Raw genomic sequence first — 21,718 nt, 5'->3', positions numbered from 1 at the left:
ATAATTAATTGATCAATTACAAATTAAACTATTGGTTATATTGACCAATACAGATGTATTCCTTGCTCAGGCTATGCACATTTTGTTTTCCCTTACATAATAAGTCAATGAAATAAATCAAATGTACAGTTTTTTTGTTTAATGTGATACAAATAACCAGTATGAAGTTACTGTTACGCATGTCTATGCTACTCACATATTAGGCTTGTGTTTAATGCATACACATTAGTGTTTTTCCGTATATGATTCATACAGTTTATATCATTATTATGGTTAAATAGTAGGCTACTTATATGTATGGAGATGTAACGTTACTTACAAACTTTTTGCCACACCCAGTCAGTAGTCACGTGGGATGTGACGTTTCCAACCTATAAAGCCCTCTCCACGCGAGACTTCCGTTCCTCTTCTCCTTCACTGTCTGCGTTGAAGCTACACTCTGCAGCATGTGGCTCTCACAGGGCGTGATGCTTCTACATCTAAATATGAAGTTTGCTGCAGACGAACCACCCTGAAAAGGTAATACTTTATGATTATATAATGATACTTAAATGTGAGAATCTGTATGTGGTTTTATGGGAATTGTGCTAGCTTTCACCGTTAGCCGTTAGCTCTTCTTGACTAAGGCCAACACGTGCTTGAATCCATTTGGGCTTAAGTTGAAAAGTACGCTATTTTGCACAAGTTTTTTTGCATTAAATTCACTGGCACATTACTTTTTAACATGCATATAAGTTAAGTTGCCATTTCATGTCTTAATAATTTTGTTTTCCTTTACCTTACAGGCGCTTTTCCTCCTGCGGAATGAAGCTAATCTTCCTACAACAGATCAGATGCGAAGTCCTTCGTAATGAAAGGTAAGAATGACGAGCCTGTGTGCATTACATTATTGACTTTATGCAGTCTATATGATGATTCTGTTATCCCTGTCAGAAATAACAAGTGTTGAAACCAATGGTATCTGACTAGCTGCATACTTACTTATGGAGTCACATGCTGCTGATGAATTGTCACTAAAGAAGTTTTTCTTTTCAGGTTCACGTGGGTCCTCGTTGACACTGGCTGAAAATGAGGAGGCCTGGTGAAAGGTGTGTACCACCCTACTGTGCATTCAATAATTGACTTTATGCAGTATATATGATGATTCTGTTATCCCTGTCAGAATAACAAGTGTTGAAACCAATGGTATCTGACTATCTGCATACTTGCTTGTAGAGTCCCATACTTCTGATGAACTATCACTAAAGAAGTTTCTCTTATTTTTTTCAGGTGAGGGTCCTCATTGAGACTGGCTGAAAATGATGCGGGCCTGGTGAAAGGTGTGTACCACCCTGCTACCTTTAATCCATGTTTCCAATTATTCAGTGATGATAACTGCTGCATAGGAAGTGCCGTCTTATGCGAAACTGACGATTGAAGCTGTTCTGAGAATTGTTGAACCTTCAGGATTTATGTTAACAGTGTGCATAATCTAAACACTTAATAATCTATATGTAAAATCTCTCCCTTCAGGTCCTGATCAGTATGACGTCCCTTTGGTGCTGAGAAAAGTTGCTCAGGTTCACGTGGGTCCTTGTTGACTCTGAAAATGAAGAGACCTGGTGAAAGGTGTGTACCACCCTACTGTGCATTCAATAATTGACTCAATGCAGTTTATATGATGATTCTGTTATCCCTGTCAGAATAACAAGTGTTGAAACCAATGGTATCTGACTATCTGCATACTTACTTGTAGAGTTCCATGCTGCTGATGAACTATCACTAAAGAAGTTTATTTTTTCAGGTTCATGAGGGTCCTCGTTGAGACTGGCTGAAAATGATGCGGGCCTGGTGAAAGGTGTGTACCACCCTGCTGCCTTTGATCCATGTTTCCAATGATTCAGTGATGATAACTGCTGCATAGGAAGTGCCGTCTTATGCGAAACTGACGATTGAAGCTGTTCTGAGAATTGTTGAACCTTCAGGGTTTATGTTAACAGTGTGCATAATCTAAACCCTTAATAATCTAGACGTAAAATGTCTCCCAGCAGGTCCTGATCAGTAATGAAAGACTGACATCCCTTTGGTGCTGAGAAAAGTTCCTCGGGTTCATGTGGGTCCTCGTTGACACTCTGAAAATGAGGAGGCCTGGTGAAAGGTGTGTACCACCCTACTGTGCATTCAATAATTGGCTCAATGCAGTTTATATGATGATTCTGTTATCCCTGTCAGAATAACAAGTGTTGAAACCAATGGTATCTGACTAGCTGCATACTTTACTTACTTGTAGCGTCTCATGCTGCTGATGAACTATCACTAAAGAAGTTTTTTTTTTTTTAAGGTTCTTGAGGGTCCTCGTTGGATCGGTTGAAAATGATGTGGCCTGGTGAAAGGTGTGTACCACCCTACTGTGCATTCAATAATTGAGTTTAGGCAGTATATATGATGATTCTGTTATCCCTGTCAGAATAACAAGTGTTGAAACCAATGGTATCTGACTAGCTGCATACTTACTTGTAGCGACCCATGCTGCTGATGAACTATCACTAAAGAAGTTTTTCTTTTTAAGGTTCTTGAGGGTCCTCGTTGGGTCGGTTGAAAATGATGTGGCCTGGTGAAAGGTGTGTACCACCCTACTGCCTTTCATCCATGTTTCCAATTATTCAGTGACGATAACTGCTGCATAGGAAGTGCCGTCTTATGCGAAACTGACGATTGAAGCTGTTCTGAGAATTGTTGAACCTTCATGTTTATGAGGTGCATAATCTGAACACTTAATAATCTAGATGTTAAATCTCTCCCTTCAGGTCCTATTCAGTAATGAAAGCCTATGACGTCCCTCTGGTGCTGAGAAAAGTTGCTCAGGTAATTTCAAGTGCTAATGTTGACTTAAAGTCAAGCCAGTGATGAAAAAAGTTATCCCTGTCTGAACATAAGTGTGGACCTATGGTAACCTGAGGCTTGACTGCAGAAACAGTTTGCTAACTGTAGTAGTTGGTTTTAAATGTTTTTGTTTTTCTTTCCTTGCAGAACAAATGTAAGGAGAAACGGCTTGGATTGATCCAGAAGTCAGACTCTGCAGTAGATTTGTTGGTGTACAAATGAAAAACAATGTTTGCTCTAAAACGTGTTTAATAAAATTGTTTGTATAAAACATTCAAGTACAATGGCACGAATCTTACTGGGAGTGCCCAGCATGCATTGGTCAATCTGTGTTGAAGGTCGATCTGTAAGATTTCTTCTTTAAATTCTCCAAGAACACTTGCTCTTCTTGGAGGTATTCACGGTCCTGTGGAGAAAGGCATTAGGAAGAAACAAAAGTTGTTTTAAATGTACTACTACTGATGAATGTGACCGTGAGCCACTGTGGCATTTTGTTCCTATTGACATTAAAAACCTCAATATCAATCTTTGTGCTTTAATTTTATTTATGCATTATAAGGTCTAAACCAGCTTCAGTTATCACAACCTTTGGATACTGTGGCTATCACTTGTTCAATGGAAGAATAATACTTTCAATCTTATGCACCCATATAAATGATCACATAATTTTTTTTTCATACTAGTAAGAATTCCTAATGAAGGACAAGACATTTCTATCGGACTCCAGTGGATACCTTTTCTGCCGTGTACTTCCAGAGAGTCAGACTAGCCTGGAGAGCCATGGACTTAGAGTTGGCCAACGAAGTCAGAGGTGGAAAGTTCAGGGTTGATGTCAGCTCGGGGTTTGGCAACACTGAATCTACACATACATAATATATCATCAAATGGGGTAATTTTGGGTTACTCTTTATTTTTTATTATAGTCAACTGGATAAGACCTCACCTGGTAGGCTTGGTGTAATTTGTGCAAACGAGCTAATGGGAGCGTCTTGTCTCGACATCTCTGTGTCCTTCTGCAGATGACTTAACCGCATTCGCTCCTGGATGAAAAATAGTTGATGTACAGTTACAATCCGTGTGATCAAAATATTTGTATAAAAAGCCAAATCTGAAGAATATGGCTGTCTGAGACACTCACCTGATGGATTCGTTGTTCTTGCTGCCTCAGCCGCTCTGTCTGCGAATGGATATTTCTGAGTCTCGCCTCGTGGTCAGTCTCCACTCGTTTTGCCTCCTGCAACGCTCGTTCTCCTTCCTCAAACTTCTCTGCAGCAAGCTGTAAAAGGTATACGTTGTCCAAACTCAAGATATTGCACATTGTTTCCTGCACTTCATGTAGGAATCACGGTGTTAATGTACCTTGCTGAAGGCCTCCACCTCCTGGGCTCGTGTCTTGAGTCTCAGCGCGGTGCTGCTGATTCTGTCTTTCTCGCTGTCCAGTTCCTCTCTCAGTCTTTCCAGAGTCTCCCTCTCCTGTGCCACAACCATCTGCTTCTGTTTCAGCTCCCCGGTGTGAAGCTTTAAGTCAGCTTGTTCCTACAAGAGAAAAGTAGATTTATTTCCTTTAGTGTCCCGTCTATCCCAGGGAGCTCAACAAAATGTACTTTTGAATATACCCCCATTACATTATTTTACTGTAAGGCAAAGCATTTTAAAGTATTAAGATAATTCAATTATGGAAATTACTTTAAAATACATTTAAAAATACAGGCATTAAAAAGAGGAATGCATAGAAACAAACTCAAATAGAATACGAAGTTACAAAGTAGTTTGATTTATTAAAAAATGAATGTTCTTAAATCTTGATTCAAAAGTAGTTTGAGTTGTGGACCTGCCGTTTTCTGGTAGTTTTTTCCAGATATTTGGAGAATAATAACTAAAAGCTGCTTCTCCATGTTTAGTTAGTTTGTTTGTAGCCTTTATTTAACCAGGTAAAATCCCATTGAGATCAACGATCTCTTTTTTCAAGGGAGACCTGCAGCACATTGGTTACACATAAAAACAACAGAAAACAAAAAGGACATCATACAACATAATTACAGCGGTAAAAATTACAACCTATTCACAATGACAGGTATCAAATAACATTTCATCTATCCAAGCTTTTGCAGGGGAACCAAAATGCTCAGTTTCAAAAGAAATTGCATAGTGTTCCAAGCTAGAGGAGCAGCGCACATAAAAGCTTTAGTACCTAAAACAGTCCTAGCACTTGGCACATGTAATAAAAACACATCCTGGGATCTCAGGCAATAGCTACTTGCGACTCTCTGTGAGATCAAAGAGCAGATATAAGTCGGTAGTTTACCCAGCATGGCTTTGTAGATGAACATGTACCAATGACTGAGCCTCCGTACAGCAAGTGAAGGCAGCCCTGCCCTGGCATACAGGGTACAGTGATGAGTAAGTGCTTTACAGTTTGTAACAAATCTCAGAGCACTGTGATAGGCGGCATCTAACTTGAGCAGGTAATGGGCAGGTGCATTCATATAGATCAAATCACCATAGTCCAGCACAGGTAAAAAGGTCACAGAGCCTTTTCCTGGCCTCGAGTGAGAAACAGGACTTGTTTCTGAAAAAGAAACCTAGCCTAACCCTCAGCTTTCTAAGCTCTTAGTCTTGACTCTGAGGGCAGAAAGCACCTGTCCCAGAACACCTAAGAGTTCTGGAAGGTTTATAAATGAACCACATAATAAACATAATGACAACATTAGTTTTTAACTTAAAGGACCATCACCTGTGCCAGACTGATGATGGAGCCCTCCCTCCTCTCCAACAGACTGCTGACCTCCCGCTCGGCCCTCTCGTGCCTCTGCTTCTCCAGGGCGTGGAAGTGGGTCCAGTCAGCAGCCAGCTTCCTCCTCTCCTCCGCACAGTGCTGCATCACCGACTTCTGCTCCTCCAGGAGTGCACTCTGATGGACACGGAGACACGCAGGAGACGTAAGAAGGAACCACGCATTGATTCAAGTTGGATGTGGATGTTCACCTGGCTCACCTTAGCTCTCTCCAGCTCCTCTCGTTCCATGTTGATCTGCAAACTGAGGGCGTGCCGCTCTCCCTCCAGCCCTCTCTGGGTAGACTCTGCCTTGGCCTGCTCTGCTGTCATCTTCCAGCGGTCCTGAGAAATACAACATCAAAGTCCTATTGTCAGTTGTTGACAGACAAGGGGAGTAACTGTATTAATTTACAGTTACATAAAAAAGTACTGTAAAAAAACATCAGATTACAAGTACATTAAAACAAATCTGAGATTGCTAACAAGATTACAATACATACATTTGCTTTTTGGTCTTCAGTTAGACTTTTTTCAAATACCTTTGACTTTTTTTAAATCAAGTAGCTGGATACCTGATTTGTTCAACAAAAATACTCTTTAAAAAACTTTTAAATTCATGCATTATACTAAACCTAAAAGGCCATTTATTTTCTTTAGGGTTATGGTTAGGGTTATTTTTGCATTGCATTTGATTTTAAGGTAATCCAAAAGTAACGGTAAGTAATCAGGTGACATTACATTTATGTTCTACAGGTTACTAGTAATTGTAAACAAAGACATTTTTAAAGAAACCCTCCCAGACCTGGTTGGTGAGGGGAAAGTATCAATTCATTGCAAGCGTGTGTACTTTATGTATGCACTTGTGTAATGCTTAATCCTACAGATTGACCCTGACCTTCTCAAGTTGTCTCTGCTGCTCATTGAGCTGAGAGTCCATCCTGGAGATTATTTCCTTCAGGTACGTTCTCTCCTCCGCCATGGCCTTCTGCTGCTGGGCCAGACGCTCCTGCATCACTGAAACGAGCATTTAGAGAATGACCTTAACCCACTTGCAATGCGACACCGACCACAGTATGCTGTTAGCCAACTTGTGTTTTGACCTATTTGAACAAAGTGTGCATGTTTATGTGTGTGTGATGTACTTCGAAGCTGCTCGTCTCGGTGCCGTGCCCCCTGCTCCAGGCCCTGCGCCGTGTGTTCATGTGTGCTCTCCACCCGGGAAGAGAGATCCCCCAGCCGAGAGGAGAACTGCTCCATCTGCTCAATCACCCCCGTGAGGGACCTGGACCAAGGAAACACAGTTACACTACAGTAATGTTGCACAAATCACAAAAAAACCTGAATAAGATCAGTTGATTAGTGTTGAAAATCTGCTTAAAGTGGACCTATCATGCTATATTTGAATAATATAGTGTAGGACCATACCTATACAAGGCATATTTATACTTTTTTTTTCTTCAAAATACCAAACAGATCATGCATTTTAGCCATGCCTCATTTTGCAATTTGACATTTTTTATCCCTGTTTTAGCAAGGGTTGATTCTGTGAGAACAGCACCATCTACAGGCCTGGCATATGTACTACAGCGTCTCCAGCGCTTTCGAACGGCAATGGCCGTGGCTGTCTCCTCCTGATTGGTGGAGTTGGCCCAATAGCCGTAGCGCCACTGTCCTGACGTCAGGACAGTGTTCAAATCTGGATCAGTTTTTATCAGATCCGTTGCAGCCCCTTTTTTAGAGATTTGGGTATGGAGGAAAATAGAGAGGGTTGTGTTTTCTGACACTTGGTGAGTTCCCTGGAACACCGGGGACACATATTCATGTATAAAAGACGTACAAAAGTGCATTTTGCATGATAGGTCCCCTTTAAATACAGAAAATAAGAAAAATAATAATTCTAGACTCACTTTTCAAGGTGAAATAACAACGTAACTCTTCCAACATAGTGTATATATAAAACATATCAGCACTGATTTCACACAAACACACATGGAACATACTACTAGTGTTAACAGGAGTATGTATCGCAGTGTCATTCGTTTCCATCTAACCTGGTCTGTGATGTTGCGCTTGTTACAGCATCAATCTCCTCCTCCTTTAGCTTCTTCAGTCTCTTGACCTGGTCTTCGTGGTCCTTCTTCATCTCCAAGACAGATTTCCTTGACGTCAAGAATACAATTAAAATACAGTCAGCTGTGCATTTGTTTATAATACAACTGATACGTTTATTGTAGGTTTTAGATGGGTTTTTTGCTTAGTTATCGGAAAAATGTGGTTCTTTTTGAATAAGTTAGTTCTTTAGACATCTGTCCACATTCCAGATAAGAGGGGATTATGGGTATTACTCTGCTAGTTTACCCAGATTACTCGGCGAACGTGCCTCTTGAATCAGGCCCCGAATGTGCAGGAAGATTAAATCGCATTATGCAATATGAAGACTAAGCCGAGTGATCTGATTACTATGTTTCTGTCTTTTGCTTCAAATGGAACAATTATCTAATCCTGTGTATCCCCCTTTGTTTGTATTTTTCTTTCAGTCAGCATGTGTTGAATACATTTTATATTACTGGCTAGTGTGAAATAATCACTTACTGTAATTAGGGCTTCTTTACTCCCAATAGAAGTGCTTTATGTCAGGGAATCATTTCCATAGATGTTCACCTTTTGCCCTCTGACGCAGATGACCAACCATGGCATCTGTTATCTCCCTTAAGGAGGGGGCTGCCTTAGCCATTTGTTGTTGTTACCAGTTTATGACCGGGCAACCTTCAGTCAGAGATAGTTTATTGTTATGGGGACGTATGGAACACTTCCTTCTCGGGGTTTGATGAACCTAAGGTGTGAAATCTTCGAGGCCATAAGTCAGTCAGTGTCCCCAGTCTATCTAGTGAAGAATGTTGATTATTACACTCCGAACTAGTTAAAACCTTGAACTACAGAAGAGTTCTTCAGAATTTATTGTGGCATCTGAACCGCGTGGTCAACCCGTGGCCCCGTGACATGTCTTGTGAATTCTCCGGCCGAAGCTCCAAATAAACCGTCAGTGTTTTGCCATCAAAGCTCCAGCTCTCCTCGTGTCTCTCTCTGAGTCCTGTTTCCAATTACTTCAGAAGTTTCCCCCACACTTTATACAATAAAATAATGGTTTAAAATCCAATGCAATGTTTAGATATGTACTGTGCCTGCCCTCGCAGCTTAAACATGTGCAATAATAGGCATTGTGTGTAGAGAAGGAACAGCTGTGTTTGCAGACCTCATGTTGACCTTATTTCAGATTTAGATTTTACACAACACACAAAAAATTGGGTCAACGCTGTGAAAATGATATACATAGTACATGGAGGGGGCATGCACTTCTATAGAATGTAAGGTTGACTCAGAAACTCTTGTGATGATTGATCTCTGGAGTATTAAACACCTGTGATATTTTCAACTGTAAGTGTTGGCAAGAGATCCTGACTAAAATGTGTCCCACACTTCGTATCTTTCGACATTTCTCGCTGTACCTCTGGAGGTCTCGGAGCCTCTCCACCTCGCGGTCTCTGTCCTGCTGGGCCTGGGTCAGTTTGCGCTGGTACTGAGCCTGCAGCTCAGAGCGTTCCTGCTCGGCGGATCGTGTTGCTGCTGCCAGACGTTCTATTAGGTCTTCACACTCCTGTCGCGCTTGTGTCTCCCTCTGGGCTGCCGATTCCTCGAGCAGCTTCACGCGAGCCCTGCACGTGCACAGAGATACGGAAAGCATGTGCTAAGCAAACATAAGCAGCTTGAAGTGCAGGGAATTATGCATAATGTATGTTAAACATGTACATAGGAGCACATTCGCCCTACATATGTGCGTGTGTGTGTGTGTGTGTGTCGAGGAATTAACTACTTGTTTGTGTTTTCCATGAGTTCCATATCCTGTTTATGCCGCTGCTGGACACTCGCTAGCAACATTTGGCTTTGCTCTCGCTCCAGCTGCAGAGTCTTCACCTAGACAGTAACACATAGGATGAAATATAGGAATCTTTTTTGCAGCATTGAAGGTTATTTGTAGGGATGTGCGATTATGGCAACAATCATAATCACGATTATTTTGGTCAATAATTGATATCACGATTATTAAAAACGATTATCCATTTACTTTGAAAACATCCATATATTGAAAAAAAAAATTTGAACAGTATGTTTTTAACAGTTGATTACCCTGAACTTTAAGTATAATTCAACAGAAAAACCAAAAAAAAAAAAAAAAGAATTACATTTTTTTTTTTTTTTTATAAAAATAATAATCGTTTTATTTCGATTACATTGTTTTCGTAATCGTTGCAAGCCAAAATCGTAATCGAGATTAAAATACGATTAATTGCACAGCCCTAGTTATTTGTGTCCTTTACACATTACACCAACATTAATATACCTGTCCCTCCAGTTGGATGATGCAAGCCTGTAAAGCTTGATAATCTCCAGCTTGCTGCTCTCTTACATTGACCCCCCCGAGACCCAGCAACTGAGACTGCATCATCTTTAGGAGAGAAAAGTAAACAAGTCAAGAACAATTCATTGTGCATACACAGCTGGAGTATATGTGCAAGTAACATTCCTAACCTGCTGTTGTAGAAGCAGCTGCTGCAGAAAGTCTGCTGAGAGTGGCACCTTCACAGAAAAAATAGAGAAGGGTTATTCACTAAAAACACATGTGATTGCCAAAATGGTGATAAACCTTAAAGGGGCCCTATCATGCTCATTTTCAGGTTCATATTTGTATTTTGTGTCTCTACTGTGACATGTTTACATGCTTTAATGTTGAAAAAGGTCTTTATTTTCTCACACTGCCTGTTCTGCAGCACCTCTTTTCACCCTCTGTTTGAAACCAGAGCGCAGTCTGCTCTGATTGGTTAGCTGGCCGGATCTGTTTTCAGCTTAATGATGTCCCGTTCCTTAGCCTATCATGTACAAGTTGGAACGCTAGCCAATAGAGGGACGAGTGTTAAATAGTGCTGTCACTAATGCGGCTTTCACACCAGCGCTTTTCCCTTTCTAGCTCCTAGCTAGAGCTTTTCTGGTTCAGCTCCGGTTTCCCTTTTCAGCTCCCGCTCTGTTCACACCGCCCAGCTGCCGCTGCTGCGTCATGACGTCACCGTTTACATCGCTGATTTTCTCCCCCACGGAGCTCACAACAACAACGGGCCGGGGACTGCGTCGGGTCGATGATCGTGTTGCTTTTAATCATACGAAGCCAGATTAAATTAAATAACGACTTCTCCAACCTTATACTTTTCTCCAGAGTGCCGTGGTTCATTGTTTATTAATGTGTTTCAGCGGCATTTACCGACCGCTGCAGTGCTGGCTGCTCTTCCACGGGAGTTTATTCTCCCGTTAGCTCCGGGTTAGCTCACACGGCTCTAAAGTATTCACTGTCTGACTGTCACAGCAGCTGATACATATCCCCAGTTCCCCTTAAGTGAATGTGTGTCAGTCTGAATTGACGCTGTTTGGCATCACAACGCTGTTATGAAAGTTTCTCTGGTATAACATGGGTGATGTTAGCATAGCAACCGAAGCTAAACTGACTACTTGCTAAGCCGTTTTCTACAGGCACATTTTACCGGCGTATTTTTCATTATGATTCTACTTGTGATAGTCGGACATGACAACCTGTGCAGCCCATGTATTGATTCCATCCGATAGCTGCTATAATAACAAACAAAACGTCTGCCTGCTCTCCACAATGATCAATAACAGCGAACGGATGGTCAAAGTAAGGTACAAATAAACAGAATCACACGAAAAAACAGACAAGTATGAATACCTGTTGTTGGACAGCACTTGATGTATTCTGCATTTGGTTTGGCTGCTGAACAGCTGCAAAGAACACAACCATGAGTAACAACCTTATTCAAATGATCACATTTATTATTACAGCAATGGTGAATACTGCATGTACAACTACTGCAGATTAGTCCGAGATTACCTACACCACATTGAGCCAGGCAGTGTAGTAGAGGTAGGGTGGAGCAGTGGCAGCTGTTGGGGCGTTTCATCCGCAGCCTGACTGGGTCCTCTTAGGATCCCGGATCCCTTATGGGGTGGTAGGTGGAGGGGTTGGGATTGAGGCTGGGTGTGGCTAACGCTAGCAGTAGAGACTGGCAGAGGGCGAGGTAATTGAGGAGGGCAATCTGAGGGAGGAGAGTAATTAAGAGTTTGTTGGAGCTCTACATTAGCATGGACAGCTGAGGAGGATGTTAAGATGGAGGGGAGCGGAGGGTTGGTGGTTGGTGTATATTCTGTAATGACTGACGGGGATTGTGGTGGAGTTAAGGTGTAAGAGGGAATGGTTTCTGTACGAAAGGAGTGGCAGAATGTGAGTTGATCATCCAATGAGATGGGCAGGACGTCATACAAAATAGAAAAAGGTATCAGATATGGGTTTTGTGAAAATGACTGGATGACTGATCAATTGACAGGGTATTATGAAAAGTTTCCACAGATGAGCGTGGCTTTCAAAAGTCACCATTCAAATTATAACTATAAAATGTAAGATTAGTTATGTCGATAAATACCTTGCCTGGTCCTCGTCTCTCTGACGGGAGTGGAGTGAGCGTTGGGGCTTTGCTGTCCGAGAAAAGTGCTGCTGTACAAAACAAAAGGAAAGTAACAGAAATATCAAACAAAAAATCCACTTACAGTTCACTGGTTTTATGGATTTACACAACAAATATCTTACTTAGCTTCCGTGACAGATGTAAGAGTGTCCTCTCTGGCCCTGGGAGCTTGTGAAGCCACTTGTTGACTGAAAAACAAACATTCAGTACTGAGAAACTAACTTTGTCTGTGTGTTTTTTTAATGTATTTGTATATTCTTTGTTGTGTACCTCACAGTCGACTCCAGATCCACTTCTTCTCCCAGGCCTAAAGACTCTTCCTGTTTGGATGTTTTTGCCTCAGAGTGTGTCACAGACAGACCCTTCTTCCTGCTCAGAGCTCCTGCTAACCAATCATCTTCCTCCTCCTCTTTCGGCTGGCTTTTAGAGACCTCTGGCTGGGTTTGTTTGGCGATAGTAGCAGGTACGGTAGGGGTGTCTGCTGCCACTTTAACAGCCAATGTGGCATTACTACCAGTCAGAGAGGGTCTTTTCTCTAATGAAGGGGAGGAGGGAGGTATTGGAGAGTCTGTTGAAGTCTCTTTGGCGTCATCCTCTGCAAAGATCTGGTCATCATTTGTCTTCAGGCCGAGCCAGTCAGCCGATGCTCGCTGCCGTGTAGAAATGGGGGTGGAGGGCTTTGGTTTCTTCTCCGGGGTAGAGGGACTGACATCCTCTGTGGAGAATCTGATATGAAAAAAAAGGTAAGGGTAGAAAGATGGTGATGGCCAACAGCCAAGTTGGCGACAGCACAAAAAAACAAGATAGCAACTAGCCAAAACCAAGATGGAGACAGTAAAAAAATACGAGATAGCAACACCCCAAAACCAAGACGGTGACCCCATCAAACCAAGATGGCTACGGCCCAAAACCAAGATGGTGACCCCATCAAACCAAGATGGGTACGGCCCAAAACCAAGATGGTGACCCCATCAAACCAAGATGGCTACGGCCCAAAACCAAGATGGCAACTGCCTAAAAAGCTAAAATGGCAACCACCTAAGACACCAAGATTAGGCTTTACACACACCTGACAGAGTGTCTGCGGGACTGGCGCGCCTCAGGCGTGGACCCCAGAGTGGGCTGATAGGAGCCAAATGTGAGGTCCTCTTCTGGAAGTGTTTCTGATAAGAAGGCAACATATTAGCCCTTTGAAACAGTAGTTGCTAATAATAATGACAGCAGAAGGACATGGTGCCCCGTTACCTTTAACGGTAAACGTCTTATCCTGTTGCGGCTTCTCTTGAGTTTGTTCCTTCTTCTCGCCCGTCGGAGGTCTCTCCAGAAGACGAGGGGAGGTCAAACTCTCCAGAATCTCATCTAGTTTGGTACGAGGCCTCTGAGGGGTCTCACTCCTGAGGAAAGGAGGCAAAACAGAGGGAAAATGAGAGACAAAAAGGGCAGGGAAAGCATTAAATAGCGAAGGCAAAACAACAAATATATATGCCCTAGGCGAGAGATGCTGCTTTCTTTGTGCAGCTTTGTTTTTAGCGGCACCCTGAAGCCCATAGCACTAATTATTTATTGTTTGAGCGCTATAAATAAGGACAACAGTAAGCGTGAGAACAGAGCTGTTACCTGTCCTTGTTGGACCAAAGCGCAGCCTCTTTTTTCTTCGGAGGGTTTTTATTATCACCGTCAAATCCGAGTGCGTCCATTAGATCCTCCTTGTCGTCATCAAATGTGAGATCACTTCGTTTAGTTGCTGCTTTAGCTGGTGAACAAAAAATATAAACACAAACACATTCAGCACCTTGTTTGTTTTTCATATTAAAATAAAGACATGTGTATCATTTAAAGACTCACATGTTGGAGTCTTTAGGATAGGCGACGCTGTAGGAGATGGCGGTGCTTTTTCACGTTTGGCTTTCTGTATGATAGATTTAGGCTCGGGCTTAGTTTCATCTGGAAGCAAATCATCAAGTAGATCCGCCAGGGGGTCGTCAACATCTGCAGAGGAAATGAAACTCTTTACATTATTTATACTTCTTCTTTAGGCTGTTAAGCAGTAAATGCTAAACAGGCATCACATATGTACGAATGTATATGTGCAAATATGTTTAAATTATGAGGTTTACACATTTCAGCATGTGTTTATACACTGAGTCACCCATATATTAGGGACATCTGTTTGCACCAATATGATACAATAATTAGAGATTGTTATGTATTGGAATACAAGCATTTCTAGACTTTTATTATAAGAATAGATTTGATATACTTTACTGATCCCAAATTTTTAAATTGTTTTGTTATAGCAGCAAGTAAAAATACATTGCACATACATTAAAAATAATCAGTTAAAAAATACATTAACAATGGAAAGATATTTGTATGGAGTATTTATAATGTAAATAATATAAAAATATGATTTATTGTCCACCTCTTGTATGTGAAAAAGGGTGGACAAAATATTGGAAACACCTTTCAACATAAGGATGGATTTAATGGAAGATTTAGATTGCATTCATTGTACCGGTGTACCAAATACATTTTAACTTGTTTACAATTGTGTGGATATCTGTTGGATACACATCTCTTGTCTAAACTACACACAAAAAACACCTTTAAAGGTAGGGTAGATAAGTTTGAGAAACCGGCTCGAGATCGCTAGAATTTGAAAATACACAACCGGAGAAAATCTGCCACTTCCTTATAGAGCCCCTCCTCCAACACACACGAACACGCACATGACCAATGAGGGCACGAGATAAGTTTGTGCACAGATGGAAGGCTGACAGGCAGGTAGGCCATCCAGTTATTTTAGCCGGGCCGGCTAAAATGATTGGTCGTGCTTTTTACAGTACTACGGCTTCCACAGATGACATTTTTTTATGGATTTTTTGTCAAAGCACTTAAGATATTCATTGCTATCGGGATGTTAAAAGCATTCCATGGAATATAACAAAAAGTGTATCTCGAGCCGGTTTCTCAAACTTACCTACCCCACCTTTAACTACCAACTGATATTATTCAACTACACACTTATCTGTACTAATGTACCTTTAGTGTCAGGAGTCTGACCTTCATCTTCACCCCCACTGTCTACATAAATGCAGCAGTTTGAGGAAAAAAACACAGCAAAGCTATCAGTTAACAGCTACTGAGTTATATAGTGTGTGATGGATGGGACGGGGGGGGGGGCTAACTCACCTGAGAAAGTGAACTTCTTGTAGTTATGCGCTGTGGACGTGGGTGCAGAGTATGTCTTCCTCCCTCCTGTGGTGGGTTCATCTGAGTGGAGAGGGGAAGACAAACAGCTCTCTGTTACTGCTGCTTTAAATGCAAACTTCAAAGTGGGTAATAATGTGAAGCTGATAATGAGGAAATAATGAATGCAAGAACACTCTGCATTGAATTACCTGCTCCCCCTGGCTTTGCTTTACTTTCTATGGTTGATGAGTCTTTCTTTGGCCCTTCATTACCAAACAGCTTTAATTGTGCAGGAGCTGAGCTGGGCTTTTTCTTTGGTGCAAAAAGGTCAGCATCCATATCATCCATGTCCTGTGCAAAAACAAAAGTCAGTAGAGCTAAGGCCATGTGCAAAGAACTAGAAATCTGAACTTCTGTCAGGATATTTCCACTTTTTGTATGATGACCTACCTTCATGTTCTTCAAAATGTCATTGGGATCTGCTGCTGAGACATCAGAGTCCTGGACAAGAAAGTAAATAGTAACAAATAGACAATAAATAATGCTAGAAATATAAGACTGTGTCTATGTGTGTATTTTCATATTTCTGTCTACATACCTCAGTGTCCCCACCATCCCTCTTCACCTCCTCTGCTAGCATACTGAAGATGTTATCAGTGGCAGAAGTGCTGGAGAAGGAAACATTTTTATTGCAAACAGTTGTGATTTATAATTGTTGGCATGCAACTTTGGATTCCTCCAACTTACCGATTCAGTTGCCCACTGCGGGTTGATTTGCCCCGTACTGGGAGTTCTGGTAAGTAAATCAAATAGTAAACACACAAAACTCTTACAATAATACAAATGAAAATACTGGAGATCTGACTACTTACTTTCGTCATCAAATAAGCTGTCAAGCAAATCTTCATCTCCGAAAGAACCTAGGGGAAAACCGTGGAGGGGCAGAAATAAACAAGCTTAAGACTCTTCAACTTTAGTGTCTCCTGGGGAAATGTTGTCTTGCAGACGTAACTAGACCCAGGTACACAAAACACAACAAAACAGCCTACATAAAAACATCTAGTGAGAACAGTAAACCTACAATATAGCAGCAAGAAAATGTATGTATATTACATTTTCATTATGATGTCACCAGCTGTGACTGTGGCTGAATACTAATATTACTTAATATTCTAATATTGTGTGGCATTACTAGCCTACTCTAAATGCTACAATACATACATAGTAATACAATATGAGAAATACACTATGGAATACAGCATTACACTAATACTTGAAGAACTTACTTTTGGATGGTTTGCCCTTCCGCTTTGAAGCCTGTAAAAGTAGTGATATATCATGAGTTATATAGCAGTTGGGGAGATTTACCTAGTGTCACTAAACCATGGACCTACTGCAGATAGCAAATCATTGCATGTTTACAAAGTGATTGAAAACAAGGATTTAACTTAAAGAATCGAGCAAACACTGAGGCACAAGTTTGACTCACCATGTTGAATATCTCCTTGTAGCTTTAATGTTATTGTAGCTAGCTAACTAGCTTACTTAGCTAAATCTGATTAGGCGTCTCCTGTCTCCATTGGTAACCACTCCGTTACACCGGTGAGCTTTCATTTCAAGGACATATTACACGATTGTAGTTTTTATTAAGCTTGGTTACACGTCGTATTGTTTCATGCTTTTATACAGCCATGTTTGGTCAGTTAGCAGTCCAAAAAATACTCAGTTAATTTGAAGTAAATTAACATTAAAGCGAATCACACCGCCGCAACACACTGCATTATATATTGCTACATCGACATGGCTGTCCGTTAGCCATATAGCACACCTAGTTATGCTAATTCACACTTTTATTCGTAGAATTTAAATTGAGCTAGGAAAATCACAAGCATCTGTTTTTGAGATTTACTGCAGCATTATCGTTACCACAACCAGCGCGAGACACACACTTCCTGTTTACAGTTCGCTTTGCATTGTGGGTAGGGTAGTTTTTAAGCGTACCCTTTTATCGTGCCCTTTGAAGAATAATGTTTCAGAAAAATGCGTTGTTTTTTTTGCCTGTGATTATGTATGAAGTTGCTAGTTTTACATTTTCTGCTCCATTTTTTAGATGCTTGCTTACTTTGTGAATCCTACCAAACCACCAGGCTTACCACCAGGTGGCGTCAAAGTTTAGAAAATAGGTCAAATCAAATCAGTTGCAACAAAACTGAAGGGCTGAATAATTGATCTTCTGATGCCTATGTTTAATTCAGTGAGGTCTAGGCCTGATGTTGCACTCTTAATCAGCACAATGATAACCAGTAAGCATCTTTGCTATTTTGCATGAAATGTTTTCATGCGCTCCTTGGCTGGGATTATACCATAGACTGAATATATAAAGGATTACATGCATGGCAACATCATGCGATTCATTCAATGAGCAAGGCCAACAAGCTGACATGCTCTATTTAAAACATTTGGTCTTTGCATGCAAGGATATTTTTATGTTTGTAGATATTCTGTGATGATGGAGTGTTTATTGTTTTATATTCAATTACATTTTAAATGCCTTTTATTGCACTGAAATACCTTTAAGTAGGAAAGTCATCCTGCAACTTCTAGAGAGACATAACTGACACATATACCTTTTAAATTGTATAGCATTCCCATTTGATTGTAGAGCAAAAATGCATGCAGAATTGATGTACCATGAAGGAGAACACTATTCACTGTAATGTCAGTATGCAATGAGAATGCAATTTCCAAAATGTATTTGCTCTTTTGAAAAAGATACATTGCTAACATCACAGCATAATGACGATAACTAAAATATATATTGTCAAGAAACAAAACTGACCATATCAAACTATGGGGCATGTAATTAACTTTATCGTTATACCTTTTTATACTATTTGAGTTGAATGTTCTGGTTGGACGCAAACTGCTTTTTCCTGTACCATGTGCTACGACAATAACGTAGAATTTAATCTAATCTGGGAAAATAAATTCTTCACCGATGCTAAAATAGGAAAAATGTACTCCTTTTTAATATATCATCATTGAATCAATAACAGTTTTTCTTAGTGCATGGAAGAGACACTCTTCATTGGCATTGAGAAGTAAACAGCGGCACACAAATGCATTTCATTGATTTATTTCATCAGTGGGCTTCTCTTGTGAGATCATCACAACCTTTAAGTGATCCATGGGCTCCTGCCATTTCAATACAAAACTGGACGTCAGCCCCTATTTTAGAATTAATTAGGTCACTTATGAGATCTCAAGAGACGCGACTCTTAAAGATACATCCAGTCAAATCCTGTCCTCATGTATACATTTAATAAAAATCATTAATTGTTTTAAAAGCAAGCAATACAGAACATTTAAGAAATGAATATACTGCTTATATATGCAGAGGCACATAATGTTTTATTACTTTATACCCTGATCAACTTTGAAATGACACAATTCAGCTTTCATGACAGGATTTGTCAGGCTTGATCTTCCAAGAATTTGCTCAGTTGCTGTTTCCTGTTCCATCCATGATCAAAACAGGCCTTGTTGTTTTTCTAGCCCACTTTTTTATTCCTGTTGGGAACCTTGGTGTGATAACAGGACATCTCTCAAGGAAATCTCTGCCATAGTATCTGTGGAAATAAGTCTTGATAGCAGAGGCCACTGAGGACAGAAAACAAAACAAATCAGGGTTTAGCTTTCAGAGTTTTTGATGTAAACAAACACTTGTGCACATTTTTGACAGTTTGTCCATTTGTTTTCTGGTTCATTCGAGGTAAAATATAGCAAATGACAGAGCTCACCTGATGCTCACTACACTTGAGATGATGGCCTGTCATGTCTTCAGGGAAGAGGGAGCATAGGAGAAAAGCAAATATGTAAAGTCATGATGCGAAAAGGGAAAACGGTCAATCAAAAAAAACTGAATCACCATGACAATTCAATCCATAAAACTGTCGCCATAAAAAAGATTCAGTTCACATACAATGGTTGGATACAATGCCCCCTTTGTTTATTGGCTTACATTGGGATCTTTTAGCTGCATCAAGTGGAAGGGTTGTAGGTAATGTACTCATAATAACCCTAAAGAGATGATGGATTGTTGCTTCTGAATCATTTAGTTAGCAGTGTAGCAGTGAATACTTAAAAGCTAAATGTGGGGCAGGCATCTCAGCTCTTTATGCATCCGTGCTTCTGTAACATGCTCCACTGCTCCACTTTCTCCCCTTGTCTGGAGCCCCTCCTGTTAACCTCCACTAGCACACAAGCCCCGTGCTACACAGAGATTTCACAATACCGCCGGAAAGAAGCTTTGCTGCTTTTTTATAATGCCGCCCCAGTGTGTACACACACACACACACACACACACACACACACACACACACACACACACACACACACACACACACACACACACACACACCATGTGTGTATGTTTTACCTGCATGTATATGCATGTTTGTGGCACACAAGATTTCAGAGAGGTGCCTACAGATACAGCTCTCGGCCACAAACTTGCAAAACGAATTACTCTGCAGTAGGTGAACCACATTCTTTATAATACAGTTGTCAATTAATTGGTCACATAAGTTACCGCAGAGCTCTATTTGGTTGACAGATGGATATATAAAGTCAGAATATATGTTGTTCTGTGAACAATTATCATACAGGCTGTGTATTATAATTGCTTTTAAAATATGATAAATCAAAGCATTTTATGATGACTTCATACGTCACAACATGATCCAGGCTCTTACATGTATCTGTTTTGAGGAAAAAAAAATGTCAGGTGTCCCATAACACAGAGACAGACACACACACATAACTGTCAATATCCCTTTGCCTGTCTGGATGTGTTTCTGTGTCTCTGTCACCCACTGACATTCACAGTTTTTTATATTTGGAATGTGCAACATCATTCACTTTTATTTGAAAAATTACCCAATACTGGTTTTACTGTCTGATGATGAGGTTATGTCAGGATCAAAAGTTTAAAGAGAAACCTTGAGTTTGAATTAAATTTGTAACAAATGAATCCCTATATACAAAAAAAAAGGGGAACTAAGGGAAAAGTCCCCAAGAAGCCTGTTTAAAAAACTGGAATCTGGAGAACATGGATGCAGGGAATGCAGGGAACACAAATAGAACATGCTATCTAGTTTCATCATTGGAATTTTAAGTGCCACAGTTTTGAAACCATAATCATGCTTTTTAAGGGAGGATATCTTAACCTCTGCTGTTTGGAAGTGCATTACTAAAATCACTGAAACACCCCTTTGGCTAGGTTTCAAGTGTGGCAAATGACAACGCTCACCTGGTGCTTACAACATTTGAGAAGATGGCCAGCTCTTGTCATGTTCAGGGGAGATGTAACCCAAGGGAATTAAAAGCAAACATGCAAAGTCACGATTATGAAGGGATATAATCATTCATAAAAGAATGACTCATCATGACTCAGCTAAATGCACTTTCTTCGTAAGATGTGGTATCTCCACATCTTTTGAAGAAACCTCGAGCTTAGAGTTAATTTGTTCCAAATGAGTTCCATTTTCAAGGAAATTATGGGAAAGTCATCAAAGATCTTGTCTTCCAAAGTGGGGTTTCTAAATTCTAAATACGCTATCAGGTTTCATCGATGGAATTTTAAGTGCTGCTGGCTTGATACCAAAATCTAGCTTTTGAAGCGAGAACGTCTTGGCCTCTGCAGTTACTAAAATCACAGAAAGACCCCCGTGGCTGCATATCCTCACTTTGTTTTCAATGGATAGATTGTTTGTCCTTTTTTTCCTTACCCTTTGATGTTCACTGTTTTTCTCATTTTGGGGTTTCTGTTGCTCCATTGCTCTTCATGTATGGCACGTCTTTCTCAACACTCTCTTTCTGCCTGTGATAAAGAACATACAACTCACTAGTACAGTTATTTCTCAATTTCAACCAATGCTTTCATGAGCACAATCTGGAAAGAGTTTGGTTAAAGAACTCAAGGTTTTGCAGATTATTATCTTACTAGCGTGTGAGCTAGGTGTTGCCACGCTCCATGGTGCTGTAGCCTCGCGGTGTGTTTGCCATTGCTGAGTGAGTGGCTGAGCAGGTCAGGGGGGGTTGAGGGCTGAGAAGATTGCACTTTGAGTCAATTAGCAGCCATGAACTCGAGCGCCCTGATGCTTGCCCCTCTATTCAGCTCTCCATTAGAAGAAAACTGGAATACACTGTTGTTATGTGTCGAGCTACTTAATCCGCACATTGTTGCTCAAGGCGAGCCCTAAAATAATCACTGAAGTTATTTCAAATCAATGATGCAGATAAGT

The 21,718-nt window shown here is 40.7% G+C and overlaps 1 protein-coding gene, 1 long non-coding RNA gene and 4 other non-coding genes across 11 annotated transcripts; 5 read left to right on the top strand and 1 right to left on the bottom strand.

Annotated features, from left to right (window-relative positions):
• Positions 1-403: 403 nt before the first annotated feature.
• LOC117492859 lies at positions 404-3,384 on the top strand. 3 transcript variants are annotated; one of them, XR_004556897.1, is made up of 11 exons: positions 404-519; positions 786-857; positions 1,036-1,088; positions 1,270-1,319; positions 1,513-1,608; positions 1,784-1,837; positions 2,031-2,137; positions 2,321-2,372; positions 2,549-2,600; positions 2,787-2,844; positions 3,010-3,384. It is a non-coding gene; the product is annotated as an uncharacterized LOC117492859 (long non-coding RNA). The 3 variants fall into 3 exon arrangements; XR_004556898.1 differs by having other exon boundaries at positions 2,028-2,137; XR_004556899.1 differs by having other exon boundaries at positions 406-519; positions 1,524-1,608.
• On the top strand, positions 1,361-1,430 carry LOC117493699. Its single transcript, XR_004557013.1, has one exon. It is a non-coding gene; the product is annotated as a small nucleolar RNA SNORD49 (small nucleolar RNA).
• Positions 1,879-1,948, top strand: LOC117493698. The gene has a single exon (XR_004557012.1). It is a non-coding gene; the product is annotated as a small nucleolar RNA SNORD49 (small nucleolar RNA).
• LOC117493701 lies at positions 2,642-2,711 on the top strand. Its single transcript, XR_004557014.1, has one exon. It is a non-coding gene; the product is annotated as a small nucleolar RNA SNORD49 (small nucleolar RNA).
• On the top strand, positions 2,875-2,944 carry LOC117493697. The gene has a single exon (XR_004557011.1). It is a non-coding gene; the product is annotated as a small nucleolar RNA R38 (small nucleolar RNA).
• LOC117492857 (fas-binding factor 1 homolog) lies at positions 3,145-17,344 on the bottom strand. 4 transcript variants are annotated; one of them, XM_034143266.1, is made up of 32 exons: positions 16,903-17,344; positions 16,700-16,730; positions 16,286-16,333; positions 16,161-16,206; positions 16,012-16,081; positions 15,864-15,914; positions 15,623-15,764; positions 15,414-15,494; positions 15,264-15,305; positions 14,067-14,210; positions 13,839-13,974; positions 13,467-13,615; positions 13,291-13,384; positions 12,492-12,947; positions 12,344-12,409; positions 12,180-12,250; positions 11,595-11,795; positions 11,429-11,481; positions 10,225-10,272; positions 10,037-10,141; positions 9,509-9,609; positions 9,144-9,350; positions 7,689-7,796; positions 6,780-6,919; positions 6,533-6,651; positions 5,857-5,979; positions 5,597-5,773; positions 4,222-4,398; positions 4,001-4,138; positions 3,806-3,902; positions 3,597-3,721; positions 3,145-3,268 (listed from the first exon to the last, which is right to left on the bottom strand). In XM_034143266.1, exons 1-32 carry the CDS (start codon positions 16,903-16,905, stop codon positions 3,185-3,187), a joined length of 3,633 nt encoding a protein of 1,210 aa, XP_033999157.1. In that variant the 5' UTR covers positions 16,906-17,344; the 3' UTR covers positions 3,145-3,184. The 4 variants fall into 4 exon arrangements, with proteins under 4 accessions (XP_033999157.1, XP_033999158.1, XP_033999160.1 ...); XM_034143267.1 differs by having other exon boundaries at positions 12,180-12,247; XM_034143269.1 differs by lacking the exon at positions 11,595-11,795.
• Positions 17,345-21,718: the final 4,374 nt, after the last annotated feature.

This window comes from Trematomus bernacchii, unplaced genomic scaffold, assembly GCF_902827165.1.
Source record: "Trematomus bernacchii unplaced genomic scaffold, fTreBer1.1, whole genome shotgun sequence".
NCBI lineage: Eukaryota > Metazoa > Chordata > Actinopteri > Perciformes > Nototheniidae > Trematomus > Trematomus bernacchii.
This window is presented reverse-complemented; position numbering and strand designations above follow the sequence as displayed.